Source organism: Mirounga angustirostris, unplaced genomic scaffold, assembly GCF_029215605.1.
Source record: "Mirounga angustirostris isolate CCGP_5_RB_7025 unplaced genomic scaffold, mMirAng1.0.hap1 SCAF_3, whole genome shotgun sequence".
In the NCBI taxonomy this organism is placed as follows: Eukaryota; Metazoa; Chordata; class Mammalia; order Carnivora; family Phocidae; genus Mirounga; species Mirounga angustirostris.
This window is the reverse complement of record NW_026991711.1, coordinates 152,753,973-152,770,321: the sequence shown is the minus strand read 5'-3', so window position 1 is coordinate 152,770,321 and position 16,349 is coordinate 152,753,973. Positions and strand designations below refer to the sequence as shown.

Here is a 16,349-nt window from a genome sequence, read left to right as displayed (position 1 = left end):
GCAGCTCAGCTCAGCGGGCCCTGAGCGCTGCTTTATTACACGGCACCAACTCAGAACACAGCATGACAATCAAAGGCCAAAATGAGAGACAGTATTCTGGTTTTGATGACAAGGATATACACAATACATTTTGGAAAGATATCTAGCCAAAGAAACTTTTTTCAAGTTAAATAGTGAAGCACAGTTTGGATATTTTTCGAGTCTCAATTATGTGGAACTGTACGCAGACTCGACTGCAATACTAAATGAACGAAACATTAGTGTCCATACGCAGGAAAGTCAGAAGAGATCTGTTATCATAGTTCTTCCCCGGGGCAACATTAAGACCTTCGGAAGCTCTAAATTCTGAAAGTTTACATTCCAATTCCCCATATGAAACTGAAAATAAAACTATAACTAAACCGCAAAATACACGTACGGTAATCTTACAATGACTTGTTTTCACCATCATGACTATTTGACGCTGCTTTCAATATCAATTTCTTCCAAAATACATTTTTTAAAGCCCCTGCTTTGCTGAGGCTCTAACCAGGCATCCCATCTGCCTATCTACCAGCTTCCTGATTTTCTTCAGAATGAATTTTAGTTATTTGTGTTACCATCTCCAGTTACTTAACAACTCATCCCCAAACCTATTAAAGTGCTCGCACAGGGGCGCCCGGGTGGCTCAGTTGGTTAAGCATCTGCCTTCAGCTCAGGTCGTGATCTCAGGGTGCTGGGATCGAGCCCCACGTCAGGCTCCCTGATCGGTGGGGGGGGGAGGGTTCTGCTTCTCCTCCTCCTTCTCCCTCTGCCTCCTCCCCCCAACCATGCTTGCTCTTGTTCTCTCAAATAAATAAAATCTCAAAAAAAAAAAAAAAGTGCTGGCATAAAACATGCACTTAAACACCTTTTTACTAAACTCTCCCTCAATCCCCATGAGATAGATATGAATTCTCCACCTTAATGGTATGACCACATTATCTAACAGAAGTGCAATCAGGACAAGGAGCCAAGAGTCCACTCCTTTTTCATCAGAGCACACCATCCATGCTATTCTTTAGGTCTGTGAAGCTTGGGGAAGAAGTGGCCAAGCAGAATGCCTAATCACAGAAACTTGTGTTGTGCAATGCCTTCCAAGAGCATCTTCACCCTTGTATCACAGAGACCCACTCTGTTGGGCAGAAGCCTCCTCTATGACTCCCTGAGGAATGCTGAAACCCTCATGCCACCAGGGATAAACGAAAAAGGAGGAGGGGGGAGGAAAAGATGTAGTTACAGGAAAAATGTCTCATCTCAATAGAAAAGATTTTTTTTTAATGTTTATCCTAGTACACAAAGTGTGTGCCTCCATCATGAAGAAATGCAAGACCCGTATAATAATCATCCTTGAATGTCAGAAATAAACCAGGAGAGTGGCAAGGCAACAGGAAATATTTCATGAAATATCTTACTTAATGCTAACGATTTAGTCTAAAATGGCACCAAAGAAGTATTAAAGAATGTGTAGGATCCCTCCAAATCCCAGGATGCTAGCCACGTTTCTCCAAGCCACTCTCGCCTGCACAGCAATAACACTTCAAATCCAGCATGGATCAGGACACAGGTAAAAATACCTCTTCCCACGGCTACACAGCTGCACCAACTGCCTTGACAGAATTCAGGCTACAACCACTGAAGAAGCAAGCAACGCGGTTACTGAGAGCCTTCTTTACGCACAACATCATGTTAGGCACAGTGGGAACCACAAGACACTCCTATGGTCTGGGCTCCTGAGTGGCTTATACTCGAGCTTAGGAGGTGAGACGTCTATATCATCAAACGTAAATCTTAAAGAGTTGTCTAGCCACAAAAAGAGATGAAATAAGATTTAAGCAATTCCTGGTTAAATGAGTCATTCGTCTTCTTATTGCCTAGGTGAGTGCTTTGGGTCTACGTGAGGGAACGATCACTGTGAACTGCAGAGGTCCAAGAACAATCCAGAAAGTCAGAAGATGTGAGCAGGTCTAAAAGGATGGGCATGACTGACACAAAGTAATGTGCCCCCAAAGAGTGGCATAAGAGAATTCGGGTTTTAGGTAATAATTGAACTCCTCTTTTTTCCTTCAAAAAAAATTTTTTTAAGTATGAATTGCCAGAGACTCAAAACAGTTATCTGTATACGCCCAGGTCCACCGTAGCATTGTTCCCCAAAGGTGGAAGCAGCCCAAGTGTCCACTGATGGAAGAATGGATAAACAACATGAGGTACAGAGATACAATGGAATATATTCAGTCTTACAAAGGAAGGAAATTCTGGCACATGCTCCAACATGGATTAAAACATAGAGGCACAAAGGCCTACCCACCCATATTTCAAAGACAAGAATGAGACAGCTTGCCTAGAGCAAAGACCTCCAGTGAGTAATAGCCCAGAAAATAAGACTGGGATCAAACTGCAGAGAGCCTCAAATGTCAGGGTGATGAGACTGAGCGCCATCAAATTTGAGAGCAGTTCTGAAGTAAGAGTCAGTGTGTGCTCTCTCGCTCTCTCCCTCTCTCTCAAATAAATAAATAAATCTTTAAAAAAGGCGTGCCTGGGTGGCTCAGTTGGTTAAGCATCTGACTCTTGGTTTTGCCTCGGGTCCTGATCGCAGGGTTGTGAGATCAAGCCCGGCATTAGGCTCCCCACTCAGTGGGGAATCTGCTTGGGATTCTCTCCTCTGCCACCCCCCACACCCCCGGCCTCACAAGCATGCACTCATGCTCTCTCTCAAATAAATAAATAAATCTTAAAAAAAAAAAAAAAGAGTCAGTGTGTGGAGTGAGGGGGTTAGATGCTGAAACAGACTGACTTGTTCTTGAGCTCTTCACTCAGATTCTATGTCATACAGAATTTAATGCTTTAAATGCATTTGAAATACTGTGTGAACCTTGGTTCCAAGTTATCTGGCGAAGTTTTTCAGTTTTGTGTGAACCTGGGTAATATACTTAACCTCTCCAAACCCATTTCCTCATCTGAACAAGAAGGAGAACACTGGTTCCTCCGTCATCTAATTCTGAGGATTAAATGGGATTCTGTGTTAAACTAGGAAACACAGCACCCGATGCACAGCAAGTGTCCCATAAATACTACCTATTGTGATCACGGAAACTCACAGTTTGGCTCTGTTGGAATCTGCTGGCCACCGTAAAATAACCAAGGCAGGACTTGAAAACCTATGACATCGCTCATATCTCAGAGAAATTCATTAAGGAGTCCCATAATGTGCAAGTCTTACAAAATGGTCTTTGTATACAGGGACTTGAAGAGTTTTCAGATGAGCACATGAGGTCTGTCTTAATGAAACTAACATTGAAAGCCTAGGAACCCAAGAAAATGATTACACAAGACAAGCTGGTGGAATCTTCAGAGACGACAAGAGGCTATTCACTTCATGAGGAGGAATATACCCTCTTCTTGGGTCTCAGATCCTGGGAATTGGATCACAAGACATTAAGACATTATGTGCCACAGTGTTTTTAATTAGCCATTTGTAAGATTTCCCAGATTCCCTGGAAGAGGACTTTTGTCTTATTTGGTTTTTTAAAAACACAGTTTGGTCTAGCAAACACTTTGGTTGGTTTTTTAGACACCGTTCAAAACTGTGAAAAATGGCCCGAGTGAAAAAATTACAAATGTAAGGTCAATAACCGTGTAGCCTACTATCTGGGTCTTCTATCCAACATAGTGTCATTCACATGTGTGCCTCATATACACAGTCTAAGAACATATTTGGGATTTTTTTGGTTTTTTTTTTTTTTAAAGATTTTATTTATTTGAGAGAGAGATCATGAGAAAGAGAGCACAAGCAAGGGGGAGGGGAAGAGGGAAAAGCAGGCTCTTTGCTGAGCAGGGAGCCCCACGTGGGGCTCGATCCCAGGACCTTGGGATCATGACTTGAGCTGAAGGCAGACGCTTAACCCACTGAACCGCCCAGGTGCCCCTAAGAACATATTTGTGATACATAAGCAAAATATATATATAACTCATACTAATAATAGCCTATTTTCACAGAAGAAGAAACCGAAGGCATTTAAAGGTTTTTAAAACTTGCCCAAGGTTGGGGACTGGGTGGCTCAGGTGGTTAAGTGTCTGCCTTTGGCTCAGGTCATGAGCCCAGGGTCCTGGGATCCAGTCCTGTGTCGGGCTTCCTGCTCAGCAGGGAGTCTGCTTCTCCCTTTCCCTCTGCCTCTCTCTCTCTCTCAAATAAAAAGTGAAATCTTAAAAAAAAAAAAAAAAAAAAAAAGAGAGAGACTTGCCCAAGATCTCACCATTAGTGTCAGAGATCGTTTCAAGTCAAAGCTCTACACCAAAGTCTGTGACATTGGAACAGAGAAATGTGATTTGGGCAGGCTCTTTGAGCTGCTCAGCACAGAGATGCTGTCAAGTTACATCAAGCGCTGAGTTTTACCGTACTAAGGAACACACCCAGGAACCCCTGGACAACCTATCAGCAAGCTGCAAGAAAGGCTGGGACCCAAGAGTGAGTATGGGTGCAGGGCGGCACTATGCCAAGCGGAGCGGGTTGGTGAAGGCTTCCATCCGGTTCCACGATCAATGTGCTCATCCCCTGATCATGTTTCTGCTGCTTCTGGGCCTGCCACTAACTGGTTTTCTCACTGTCTACTCCATAGCTGGTCTACTTCAAAGATGCTTTTTCATAGTTTCTGCTTGCAACATGGCCCATCATGGCCTCACTATATCATGACTGCCAGGATCTGCTTTCATTGATATTTTATTTTTTCTGTATTTCTCAATTCAAAGTTTGAGGAAAGAAATAAGCCCTGTTCATCTTTTTACCTCTGCTGTGCCATAAATCACTGGTCTTAGACCTGGAGCCCATACACAGGCCTGGGGTCACCCAAACCACGGCTGCCGAGGGAGGCCAGCTAGCTGGTCAGGCATGGTCACTGTCAGTCCAAGGCTTGACTAAACTACCATCTGTTCCTGTGTTATAATCCTCTGTTCCTGTGCTGCCAGTCATTTCAGACTATGCATTAAAGAACTATATATGAGTTCTATGCCACACGAAAATACTAGCTAAAAATATCATCTCAGGCAGCCTTTATTTTAGAGCAGGGTAACACAATACTATAATACCATTGTTGAGACAAACTCTATTATGAGACAAGTATTTCCAAATATGTATCGTTCTCCAGACCTAATAAAACTCTCTTAGCTAAGGCACAGAGTGGTCCTGGTTACAGGTATACTACGAGCTGAAAACAGTATTTGTGGCTAATTAAAGTAGTAATACAACAAAAATGGAATCTGTTCAATGAATACCAAAGAGGAAGGGGGGTAGGGAAAAGAGGGAGGAAGAGAGTGGGAGACAGGGAGGGAACGAGAGTTGGGGGAGGGGAGAAAGACTGTAATTACAAGGAAATCTCAGTATCTGAAACCTTCAAGAAAACTCATTCTGGGTTTCCAGGGTTTTCAAATGGTCATGGCACCTGCCAGGTCCTCCACACCTACTATGTGCCAGGCACCAGGCAGAGGCCCCTTAATCTCCATCACGACTCAACAAGATAAGCATCATGATACCTACTGTGTGGATGAGAAAACTGACTCTCAATTACTCACACTGGTCCCAGTGGTTGTGAGAGGCCAAGATTCAACCTTAGGTCTATGTGCCAAAGGCCTGTGCCTTTTCCAACATGCCACATTGTATGTCAGCCGCCAGCCCTCCAAAACGGAGTCTGAAAACTCTTTAGAAATTAGGACTGCCATGAACATAGATCTGTGGTATAGCTGTCACACCAGAAATAGGTGCCTGGGGGTGGGGGTGGCTGAGCTGGTCACGCGACTTGGCCACATGCCCCTTGTGCTGATCTGCTCCCCCTCCTCTATTTTGTGCTCATAAAGGTGAAGGACCTCATGCAGCTGTCAATCTCCCGCCATCCAGTAGTGAACATGATAAAAACAGTCCCCTCCCAAGGTCTTCTCCCACCTTCCAGAGGGGGAGAGCATCATCCCAACAGTTGCGACCACTTTTCTTGGATCAGTGAGCTCCTATGCCTTTAGAACGGAACGCACTCGCTGTCGCACTAGATCAGGTCACTGCACTGCTGAATGCTAACTCAACATGTGGCAGGAATGCTGACTATCATCTCAATTATGTGTCTGGATTGTGGAGACTGCCTCGTTCCAAATCTATACATTCTTCAATAGCACACTTAATTATTTTGAACAGCACACTGCAGACTGTGACTACCTGGACTTCAGCGGTATCACTGAATGCTCCGAGCAACCATGTACAGTCAACGGGACTAATATTAAAAGCATGAGCTCTGGAGCTGGACGTCCTGGGCGTGAAGCCCAGCTTTATCACCTACTTGCCATGTGACCTTGGACAAGTTAATTTGTCTTCCTAAGCCTCAGTTTCCTTAGAGTAAAATGAAGGTAATTTAAAAACCTACAATGCGTAGAACTTTAGTAAAAATTAAATGAACAGGGGCGCCTGGGTGGCTCAGTTGGTTAAGCGACTGCCTTCGGATCGGGTCATGATCCTGGAGTCCCGGGATCGAGTCCCGCATCAGGCTCCCTGCTCGGCAGGGAGTCTGCTTCTCCCCCTGACCCTCCCCACTCTCATGCTCTCTCTATCTCATTCTCTCTCTCAAATAAATAAATAAAATCTTTAAAAAAAAAAAATTAAATGAACAAATATATGTAAAGTGCTTAGAATAGCACACTGTAGGGGCACCTGGGTGGCTCAGTCGGTTAAGTGTCTGCCTTCAGCTGAGGTCATGATCTCAGGGTCCTGGGATCGAGCCCTACATCGGGCTCCCTGCTCAGTGGGGAGTCTGCTTCTCTCTCTCTCCCTCTCCCTCTGTGTGTATGCTCTCTCTCACTCTCACTCTCTCAAATAAATAAAAAAATCTTAAAAAAAAAAAAAGAATAGTACACAGTACCTATAAGGCTTAATAAAAGTGAGTTGTTACCATTTACCATTTTACCAATAATAAAACAGTCTCCGGGAGTTAAGGCACTTGCCCTCGGTGTCACAGACAGTAAGTGGTAGAGTCAGGACTGGAGCTCTGGTCTCTGCTTCTAGTACCCACCACAAAGCCATCCAAACGTAACACCGCTGCAAGCCTGAGGTCAGGCCTTCATTTCCTCCAAATCAAACCTCAAATATGGCTTCACCAAGAACATTTAAATTAATGTATTATAAATACTATACAAATATTTCAAGTACTGCTGAGTGCCTGCATGATGAAATGAAGAAATAAAAGAAATTTTCCAGTCACCAAAGGTTTTAAGAGAGCTGAGGCAGGTTGAAACTGGGGAGTTGTCACCAAAAATGATTGTTTGGAAAAATATGATAAAACTGTCCAAGAGATACTGTGCTCAGAAATTAGACACAACATTTCTCGTTAGCCTTGTGATTGCTCTTTTTCACCAGCTTTATCTGGCCTTCTAATGCTGTCTCCATTCCAAACCCTAAAGCTATACTCTGGGAAACACACGCAATGTGTTCTTCACGTCTCCTGAAGGTCTACCTTTTCAGTGAGCCCAGGAGGCAGAGTCCGCTCATGGTGAACCACCTGTACACTACGAAGTCTAGCAGTCTCATGTTGCCAAGTCAGGGAATCCCTCCCTAAATGGTCTAGGTGGGATGGGCGAAGACAATAAAAATGGTTCTTTTTTCACTCAAACATTTATGGGTCTGGGTTCACTGGGTAAAGAGCCATCCTCTTCCTACTTCCAACTCTAGAAAAAAATTTGATTTGTTCATCAAGCTAACAGAATCTGGAAAATGACCCACCACTCTCTTAACTACTATTAACTTCTAGAAATGAGACTGGGTAACTGGGCTGAGAAAATCACATTTTTATGTTACGCATTTCTGTACCATCTGAATTATTTTTTCCAAAAGCATAATTGTAATTTTTTTAAAAATGGACTTTTTAAAGCAAATTTTAAAAAGAAAAAAAGATCGGAGAATGTCCGGGTAGCAGGAATGACATTAAACTGGATGTCTGAACACCTGCCCGCTCTCAGCCAACATCCCCGTGAGCTTGGAAAAGGACCGAGCCTCCCGTGAGCCTGTAGACCTGGCCGGCACCCCAATGACAGACTGGTAAAACCCTGAGCAGAGGACTCAGGTCAGCCATGCCCCAACACCTGACCCACAGAAATAATGAGATAAGAAATGTATGTTATTGGGGCGCCTGGATGGCTCAGTCGTTAAGCGTCTGCCTTCAGCTCAGGTCATGATCCCAGGGTCCTGGGATCGAGCCCCGCATCGGGCTCCCTGCTCCGCGGGAAGCCTGCTTCTCCCTCTCCCACTCCCCCTGCTTGTGTTCCCTCTCTCGCTGTGTCTCTCTCTGTCAAATAAATAAATAAAATCTTAAAAAAAAAAACAAAAAGAAATGTATGCTATTACAAGTTGTGAAGTTTGGGGGAAATCTGTCATGCAGCAATAAAAACTAGTAAGTCATTAACGCCAAATTCCCAGGAATATACTATACTCATAAGTTATATAACTGGAAAGTGTTTTTGAAACTTCAAATAATTATATAAATGTTAGCTAGTATTATTCATTTACTTTGCACTATTTTAAACCGAACAGATTGGGCACTTCGAGTTACATAACTTTGATAACAGCATCTGATTTCATCCTTATGGGGATCTTAATTCTAGTACTAACTTCTAAAAATTAAGACAATTTTTACTAGACTTTCAAACCAGTCACTTCTACATCTACAATTAGTTTAACTTAAAATCCTAAAATTGGACTAATTCAGCCCCCTCTGGATGATCCTCAACCTAACAATTCAGATAGAAAACAAACTGAATCGACTTGTCAGCACCAAAAATACTTCTTGTCAGAGAACAGACACCTTGGTGCTTTAGTTTCCAAATTTGCCCTGGTCCTTGCTCTCGCCTAAATTGTAGCTTTCCTGTTCCTGAACAGAACCACAGTCCTGACCAGCCACCCTAAAAACAGAATCGTGTCTGGGTGGGTCTCCTCCATGAAATTCTGCCACCATTCTGTCTGGCCAGGGGCAGGGGGGGCGGGGGGGGGGGCGGAAGAAGTTCTGACAAAGTGCTCAGTTATGTCACAACCAGCATTTCCCAACACTGACCCCACACAGACTGTGAGACCAAAAGGCACATCCTGCAACTTGTCCCAGCCAGAACCGCACTCTGCCAAGAGGGAGGAATAAAAGGAGAGTCTCTGACCCTGCCTGTTACCCCATTGGGCCAACATTCCCTCTCTCTACTCTCACCTGATCCTCCTCCATGTCCAACTGAACAGCTCTTACTGCACAGATCACATGAACGTCTGGAACTGTCCCAGATTTAGGGACTCTGCCTAGCCACAAACAGGATGATGAACCAACTAGGGGCTTCGGTGCGTGAACCCCCTTCAAAGCAAAGAATGGATGTTGCTGGAGCATGCCCTTGAGTATCTTTCATCGAAGTATCTGATCCCATCTTTATGGGGATCCTGATTCCTAGTACTAACTTCTAAAAATTAAGACAACTTTTACTCAACTTTCAAAGCAGTCGCTCACAATTAAAATTGGTTTAACTTAAGATCCTAAAGTTGGACTAATTCAGCCCTCTATATCAGGATGTCGCCCTATCTGACAATTCATATAGAAAACAAACTAAACGGGGGCGCCTGGGTGGCTCAGTCGTTAAGTGTCTGCCTTCGGCTCAGGTCATGATCCCAGGGTCCTGGGATCGAGCCCCACGTCGGGCTCCCTGCTCCACGGAGAGCCTGCTTCTCCCTCTCCCACTCCCCCTGCTTCTGTTCCTGCTCTCGCTATCTCTCTCTGTCAAATAAATAAATAAAATCTTTTTAAAAAAATGTTTAAAAAAGAAAACAAACTAAATGTACCTGTCAGCACCAAAAATACGTATTAATCAAAGGGTTTGCAAGGAGCAGTATTAGACAAAAACAAACCCATATGCATTACAGAACAGAATAAAACTGAATTATTTTGGAAGCAAATATCTCAACAAAATTTCTCTGAAGTGGATGGACTTCAACTATGTTCCCAGAGTTCCTGGGGCACCTATTTATTTACTCTTTTCTGCCATTAGGAGCTCTTCAGTAGAAAGTGTGAGAAGAATGCCTTTGGGCACCTAGAAGCCTGAGGCCTAGAACTCAAATGATATACGTATGCTTCCCATGGGGCATATTCTTTTGGTATCAACATCCACAAAGCCTCTTCATTACAAACTCCCTACCATACATGTGATAGATTTACAGCAGTGACCTCATCAGCATTAATTCCCCTTTCTTTCTCTCCTCTTCTTAACATGTTAATCAATATATCTGTTTGGTTATTCACCTACTTACATATAGCCCATCTACTCTGGAAAAAGCTGACCCTACCCCAATCTTAGGGGTGGACATCATTTTCTTAAGCCACCCAGTTCATTCTGGTCACCAGACCACAGACAGTGGTTCAGGAGTATGTGCGTAAATCAGCTGGTCTACCCAGAGCTTTTGGTTTATTATGACAGGATCACATGGGATTCTACTTCCAAAGTCAGCTGCCAGGAGATCCAGAAAATCACTAAGTTATGAATGCTCTAGAAAGTTGATAACTTATATCTAGAGGCCAAGCAGTCCCTTGTGAGAGCTCTGTGAAGGCAGGGACTATTTCTTATCTCCAGATACTGGGGGTGTGGGGGCGAGTGGATAGATGGCAGGATGGAAGAAGAGGGTCCCCTGATCTTGAGCTGGTTCACAAAGGGGCTGCTAAGTCTGTAGGGATAACCAGAGTTCAAAAGTCCGAACTAAGGTCCTTCCATTTGCTGGCCCCCTTATCAACCATGGCTTCTGCAGTCAAATGCTCTAACCCTGAGCTATACCCCCTCAACCATGGCTTCTGAACATACAAATGACTGTTCAGTTTTTTCATATGATGGGTCATCGTGGACCATCACCCACTTTTACAGTATAAAACTATGAGACTACAAAAGAGATTTAAAAAAAAAAAACAAAACTGTACTTTCATTGTCTGGGAAACAATTTAAAAAAAGAGTGAAGTACAAGATAGTAAAATATTACATGTCATATTAACTTGGCCTCTGGCATCAGGCTCAACAATTCTGCAGCGACATATGAACAAAAGCAAAGCAGGAATAGTATCAAAGTAAGAGCCAGAAACAGATTTCTCAAGGCTGGTGTACATGACATATGGGGTTGCAGAGGTGTGGTGATCAAATTTAGTGTATAGTATTTTTTTATTACCAAAAACAATACATGCTTGACTTAATGAGTTCTATAACACAGAGACCTAAAAGGGTAACCCTTCCCTGTCCCCCATATCTCATCCCACCCTGCTGTGGTGCCCAAAGTTAGCATGGCTTTCTCTATGTGCGTACAAGTATACAAACACACGTGTGCATCCATAAACCCCCCAATAAAAAAAGGATCATACTATACACAATTGCTCTATAACCTTTTTCTTTCTGCTTAAAATAGAGAATGCCCAACCTTCCATGATGATGTATGTTTCGTTATAAAATGAAGGCACATATCTCATGGAAATGATAGCCCTCACATACCTTGGAAAACAATTGATATGAATACCTGGAATCTGAAAGCCATTTTTCTGCTTTGGTTTTTGTAATGCCAGAAAGGGCATTCCTCAAATGGTTAGAAAATAAAATTAGGTAGGGCTGAAACCCAGACATTTCGTCTGCTGAAGACCCAGGAACATTAACATTTGGCGTTTTGTTAAAAAGGGCATTGTTTTATCTTAGTGGGCATAAAAAATCAGGTATGTGAATGCATATAATGTGCTGTTCTCCATCCCATTTTCAATCCCGCTAAAAGTGATCTGTGCTTCTTCGAGCCAAAAAGAAAAATGATCGGCAGTGTTGCTTACGATAGAATTGATTCCTCCTATCTCCATCTCAAAGACCAATGTTTAAAAGTCTGTCTTTTATTCAGTATCAGACCACACTTTGAATGAAAGCCACAGAGCTGTAAGGTTTCCCACCTGAAAGCTGAGCTGCTCCACTCTGCGGGAAGGTAACGCCGGCCTCCTGGCCAAACCACACGGTACCTCCTCCCCGCCCTACAGCAGCACTTTATACCTTTGCCATCTGAATCAACATTTCACATAACTACATCTCTGAGCTTAGGATCTGGTTGTAGCACTAATATTCCAAAAGCAGTATCCACATATCTCAAGTGGTTGTCAACCTCACCTACTTTAAGCAACACAAATCAAGAAAGATAAAAAGTTCAAGTCCCAGATGATGACTACCATTTCCTTAAGAAATGACTTATCCTGGGGCGCCTGGGTGGCTCAGTCGGTTAAGCGTCCAACTCTTGATTTTCGCTCGGGTCATGATCTCAGGGTCGTGAGACTGAGTCCCTCATCAGGCTCCATGTTGTGTGTGGAGCCTCCCTAAGATTTTGTCTCTCCCTCTCCCTCTGCCCCTTCCCGCACAAAAAAAGAAATTAATTATCCAAAGTCATCCCTGAAACATAACTGGCTAACTGGAAAGGAAAACTGTATGTGGCATAAAATAATATGGCTTTGCATATCACTTTTTAAAATATATTCATTCCACAAAAGTAATAATTGATCATACTCCTATCGGTTACAAGCTCTCTTTTTACTTATATTTCTTCTTACTCTTCCCACATTGACAGACAGAAAAATACGAAGCATGTCCCAATAATCCAATTCATCTCCAAACACAGATACACTATAAAAAGAGGGGGAAAGAACTCAGGAGCAAGGCAGAATCTAGTAAAACCACTTCCGTCCAATGCATCCGGTTTCCTTCTCAGCTGCTGGGACAGGGGATCAGCAACCCCCTTTTCTTGGTTTAGTTAACAACATAACTCTACCTGAAGAGATATAAACTTCTGGGCTTTATGCAAATTCCTCAAAAGCTGCATACGAATGTATTTTTTACTCATGTTTTAAATATATGTAAGGAACTCGACAGGCTAAACTAACAATATGAAATCCTTTATAAAGAATTTGTACAACACAAACGTTCTCCTATTATTATATATCTTCACATGTTTTCATTTTTGTATATGACACTATACTTCTGTGTAGTGGGACAGGACTATTCCCAAATCTCCAGGGAGCAACCATATATCCTTATCTGATAGTCTGCTTCTGTCTCTCTACTAACAACAAATGTCAACAAGTTTCATGTCTTTTTTGACAGTTCGCTGCCTTGCATTTTAATGAGTAGCTTCTCAGAGGTTAGAATGCTAATTTTATGAAGGCATCCAAGAAGATGCCTACGGATTTTACAACACCTCCTGAATATCTGTTCCTCAGAGATAGGAACTCAGTATTCCTCTTGCTTTCCAATGCCTCCAACATCCAGTACGATACTCTGCACACGGTCGTCCCTCCATAAACACCATATGGAAAACAGACTCACTTGACTCTAACCGATATTACTCATGTGCCAAATGAGTAAAACGAAACTCATTCTGAGAGTATACACAAATACCCCTGGACTCTAATAAACAAATAGAAGAATTTTCTAGAGAAGAGAAGCCAGCTCTCGGCCACAAAATACAAAGTCTTAACCCACAGATGACCTTCGGTGTATACTCACGTATATTTCATTATGGTCAAAGCGCTTCTTGAGGTTGTTGATGAAGGTCTCCTCGTTGAGAGGCTCTAAAAGAACCATATCTCCAACCCCAATCATATTGTCCAGAAGTGACGTTTTCACCTCCATTTTGGCCATTGTCTCTTCCTGTAAGAAAGAGGGGGGGCGAAGGGGAAAATGTAAATGGGCAAAATTATTTCAGATGGGTTCTTAGTACCACTGGAGAAATGAAACACGGGTAGTTTTAAATGGCGCTCATCTGCCTCTCAAATGCCGAAACCTCCCCTCCAACCTACGTCAGAAGCCCCGGAGTTAGCCGCAGTCACTGCCAGCCCACTAGAAGCCCCATATGCTCGAACCTCCCTCCCAGTCCAGGCTAAGTCCATCGACAGAAGGAGCCACTAGGAAACCAGGCTCTCCGTTTTCTTTTTGTTTTTCTTAACTGAAGTATAGCTGACACACAATATTATATTAGTTTCAGGTGTACAACATAGTGATTCAACATGTACATACATTACAAAATGCTCACCACAGTAAGTGTTCTTACAGTATTATTATAAAGTTACTACGGTATTATTGATTACATTCCCTATGCTGTATTTCTCATCCCTGTGACTTTCTTTTGTAAGTGGAAGTTTGTGTCTCTTTAGACCATCCCCTCTCCCCAGCCAGAGGTTGCAAAACTCTAGCAAGAGAACCCAACCCACCCCTTTCCACCAGCCCTTGCATACCCATGTCAGACTTGAACCTGTAAGAAACTGCTTCCCCCAAGATGGCATCTCTCAGTACTTCATGATGAAATTCGGAATGTATTTTCCCAGGAAATAATGGTCTTAAGATGATACTAACATTTGAGCACTTGCTACATATCAGACACTGTATCAAGAACTTTACATGCATTCATTCATTTCATCTTCACAAAAACTCTATGAGGTAGATACTGGTATCATTATCCCCATTTTTAGATAAGGAAGCTCAGAGAGATAAGAAATTTTGCTTATGATGACTTAAGAGCGCATTACATTTTGTGTTAACTCAATCACCACTTCTAACACAACACCTACGGGGGGAAATTTCATTCCAGGCGTCAGCACTGACTCATAAAGGAACACAACCCCACTGTAAATCAGAGGTTGCCTATATAACCTGCCAAGACTGACCTCGATGTTCTTCATTCTCATCCCAACACACACACCACTACAACAGCAAAATCAAATCAACATCCAATGAATAGACCAGAAACACTAGTTTCCCCCCAGCTCAGTCTGCAAGCCTACCAAGCGGAACAATCAAACCTTTGCACGCTACAAAGGCAGCATTCTTCCCGTTCCACTAATGCGAATGGTACCACCCAAAAGTAGAATGTTAAATCCCCATGCCTTCAAATCTGATCGCTGTCAAGAGCACTAGAATTCTGGGGCGACTGGGTAGCTCAGTTGGTTGGGCGTCTGCCTTTGGCTCAGGTCATGATGCCAGGGTCCTGGGATCAAGTCCCGCATCGGGCTCCCTGCTCAGTGGGGAGTGTCTGCCTCTCCCTCTACTCCTCCCCCTGCTTGTGCACTCTCTCTCTCTGACAAATAAATAAATTTTTTTTAAAAAGAGAGTACTACTGGGTATTTACCCCAAAGATAGAAATGTAGTGATCCAAAGGGGTACGTGCACCCCAATGTTTTTGGCAGTGATGTCCACAATAGCCAAACTGTGGAAAGAGCCAAGATGTCCATCGACAGATGAATGGGTAAAGAAGAAGTGGTATATATATACAATGCAATATTATGCAGCCATCAAAGGGAATGAGATCTTGCCATTTGCAATGACGTGGATGGAACTGGAGGGTGTTATGCTGTGTGAAATAAGTCAATTAGAGAAAGACATGTATCATATGACCTCACTGATACGAGGAATTCTTAATCTCAGGAAACAAACTGAGGGTTGCTGGAGTGGTGGGGGGTGGGAGGGATGGGGTGGCTGGGTGATAGACACTGGGGAGGGTATGTGCTATGGTGAGCGCTGTGAATTGTGCAAGACTGTTGAATCACAGACCTGTACCTCTGAAACAAATAATACATTATATGTTAAAAAAAAAAAGAAGAAGGAGATGATAGCAGGAGGGGAAGAATGAAGGGGGGGAATCCGAGGAGGAGATGAACCATGAGAGACTATGGACTCTGAGAAACGAACTGAGGGTTCTAGAGGGGAGGGGGTTGGAGGGGGGATGGGTTAGCCTGGTGATGGGTATTAAAGAGGGTACGTATTGAATGGAGCACTGGGTGTTATACGCAAACAATGAACCATGGAACACTTCATCAAAAACTAATGATGTAATATATGGTGACTGACATAAAATAATAAAAAAATTAATCAATTAATTAATTTTAAAAAAAGAGAGTACTAAAATTCTTTCATTATATATGAACAAGGGAAAGTAGAGTGTTTTATGTTACTTTTTTCAATGTTACCAGGATGTACAACCACATTCATCTGAGACATTCCCTCTAAATGCTTCCGATGCAGAAGTCAATTTTGTATACTTTCAGTATAATAATACTAACCAATACTTCAGGATACTAATAAATACTCACATATATTCATGCCCCTAATACTCAGGAGAAAGTACATTTAACTCTTCTCACTAAGGAGTTAGCCAGGCATATTAATCTTACACAAAGGTTGGTCTGCTTGCTTAGGATACAGCAATTTAAATAAATGCCTTCCTATTCTAGCCTAGAACACCTAGTAGGTCTCCTAGAGGCAACAGAAACTATATTTACTTGGGCTATTTG

At 42.8% G+C, this 16,349-nt stretch overlaps 1 protein-coding gene across 4 annotated transcripts in view; it reads right to left on the bottom strand.

Moving 5' to 3' along the window:
• The window catches only part of MYO1B (myosin IB), a 184,324-nt gene that overhangs the window by 135,901 nt on the left and 32,074 nt on the right, over window positions 1-16,349 (bottom strand). For all 4 annotated transcript variants that reach the window (XM_064586837.1, XM_064586838.1, XM_064586839.1 and 1 more), the window contains one exon: window positions 13,570-13,713. In XM_064586837.1, the coding sequence (XP_064442907.1) occupies window positions 13,570-13,704 (135 nt within the window). In that variant the 5' untranslated portion in view covers window positions 13,705-13,713. Of the gene's footprint in view, window positions 1-13,569; window positions 13,714-16,349 lie in introns of those variants that run through there.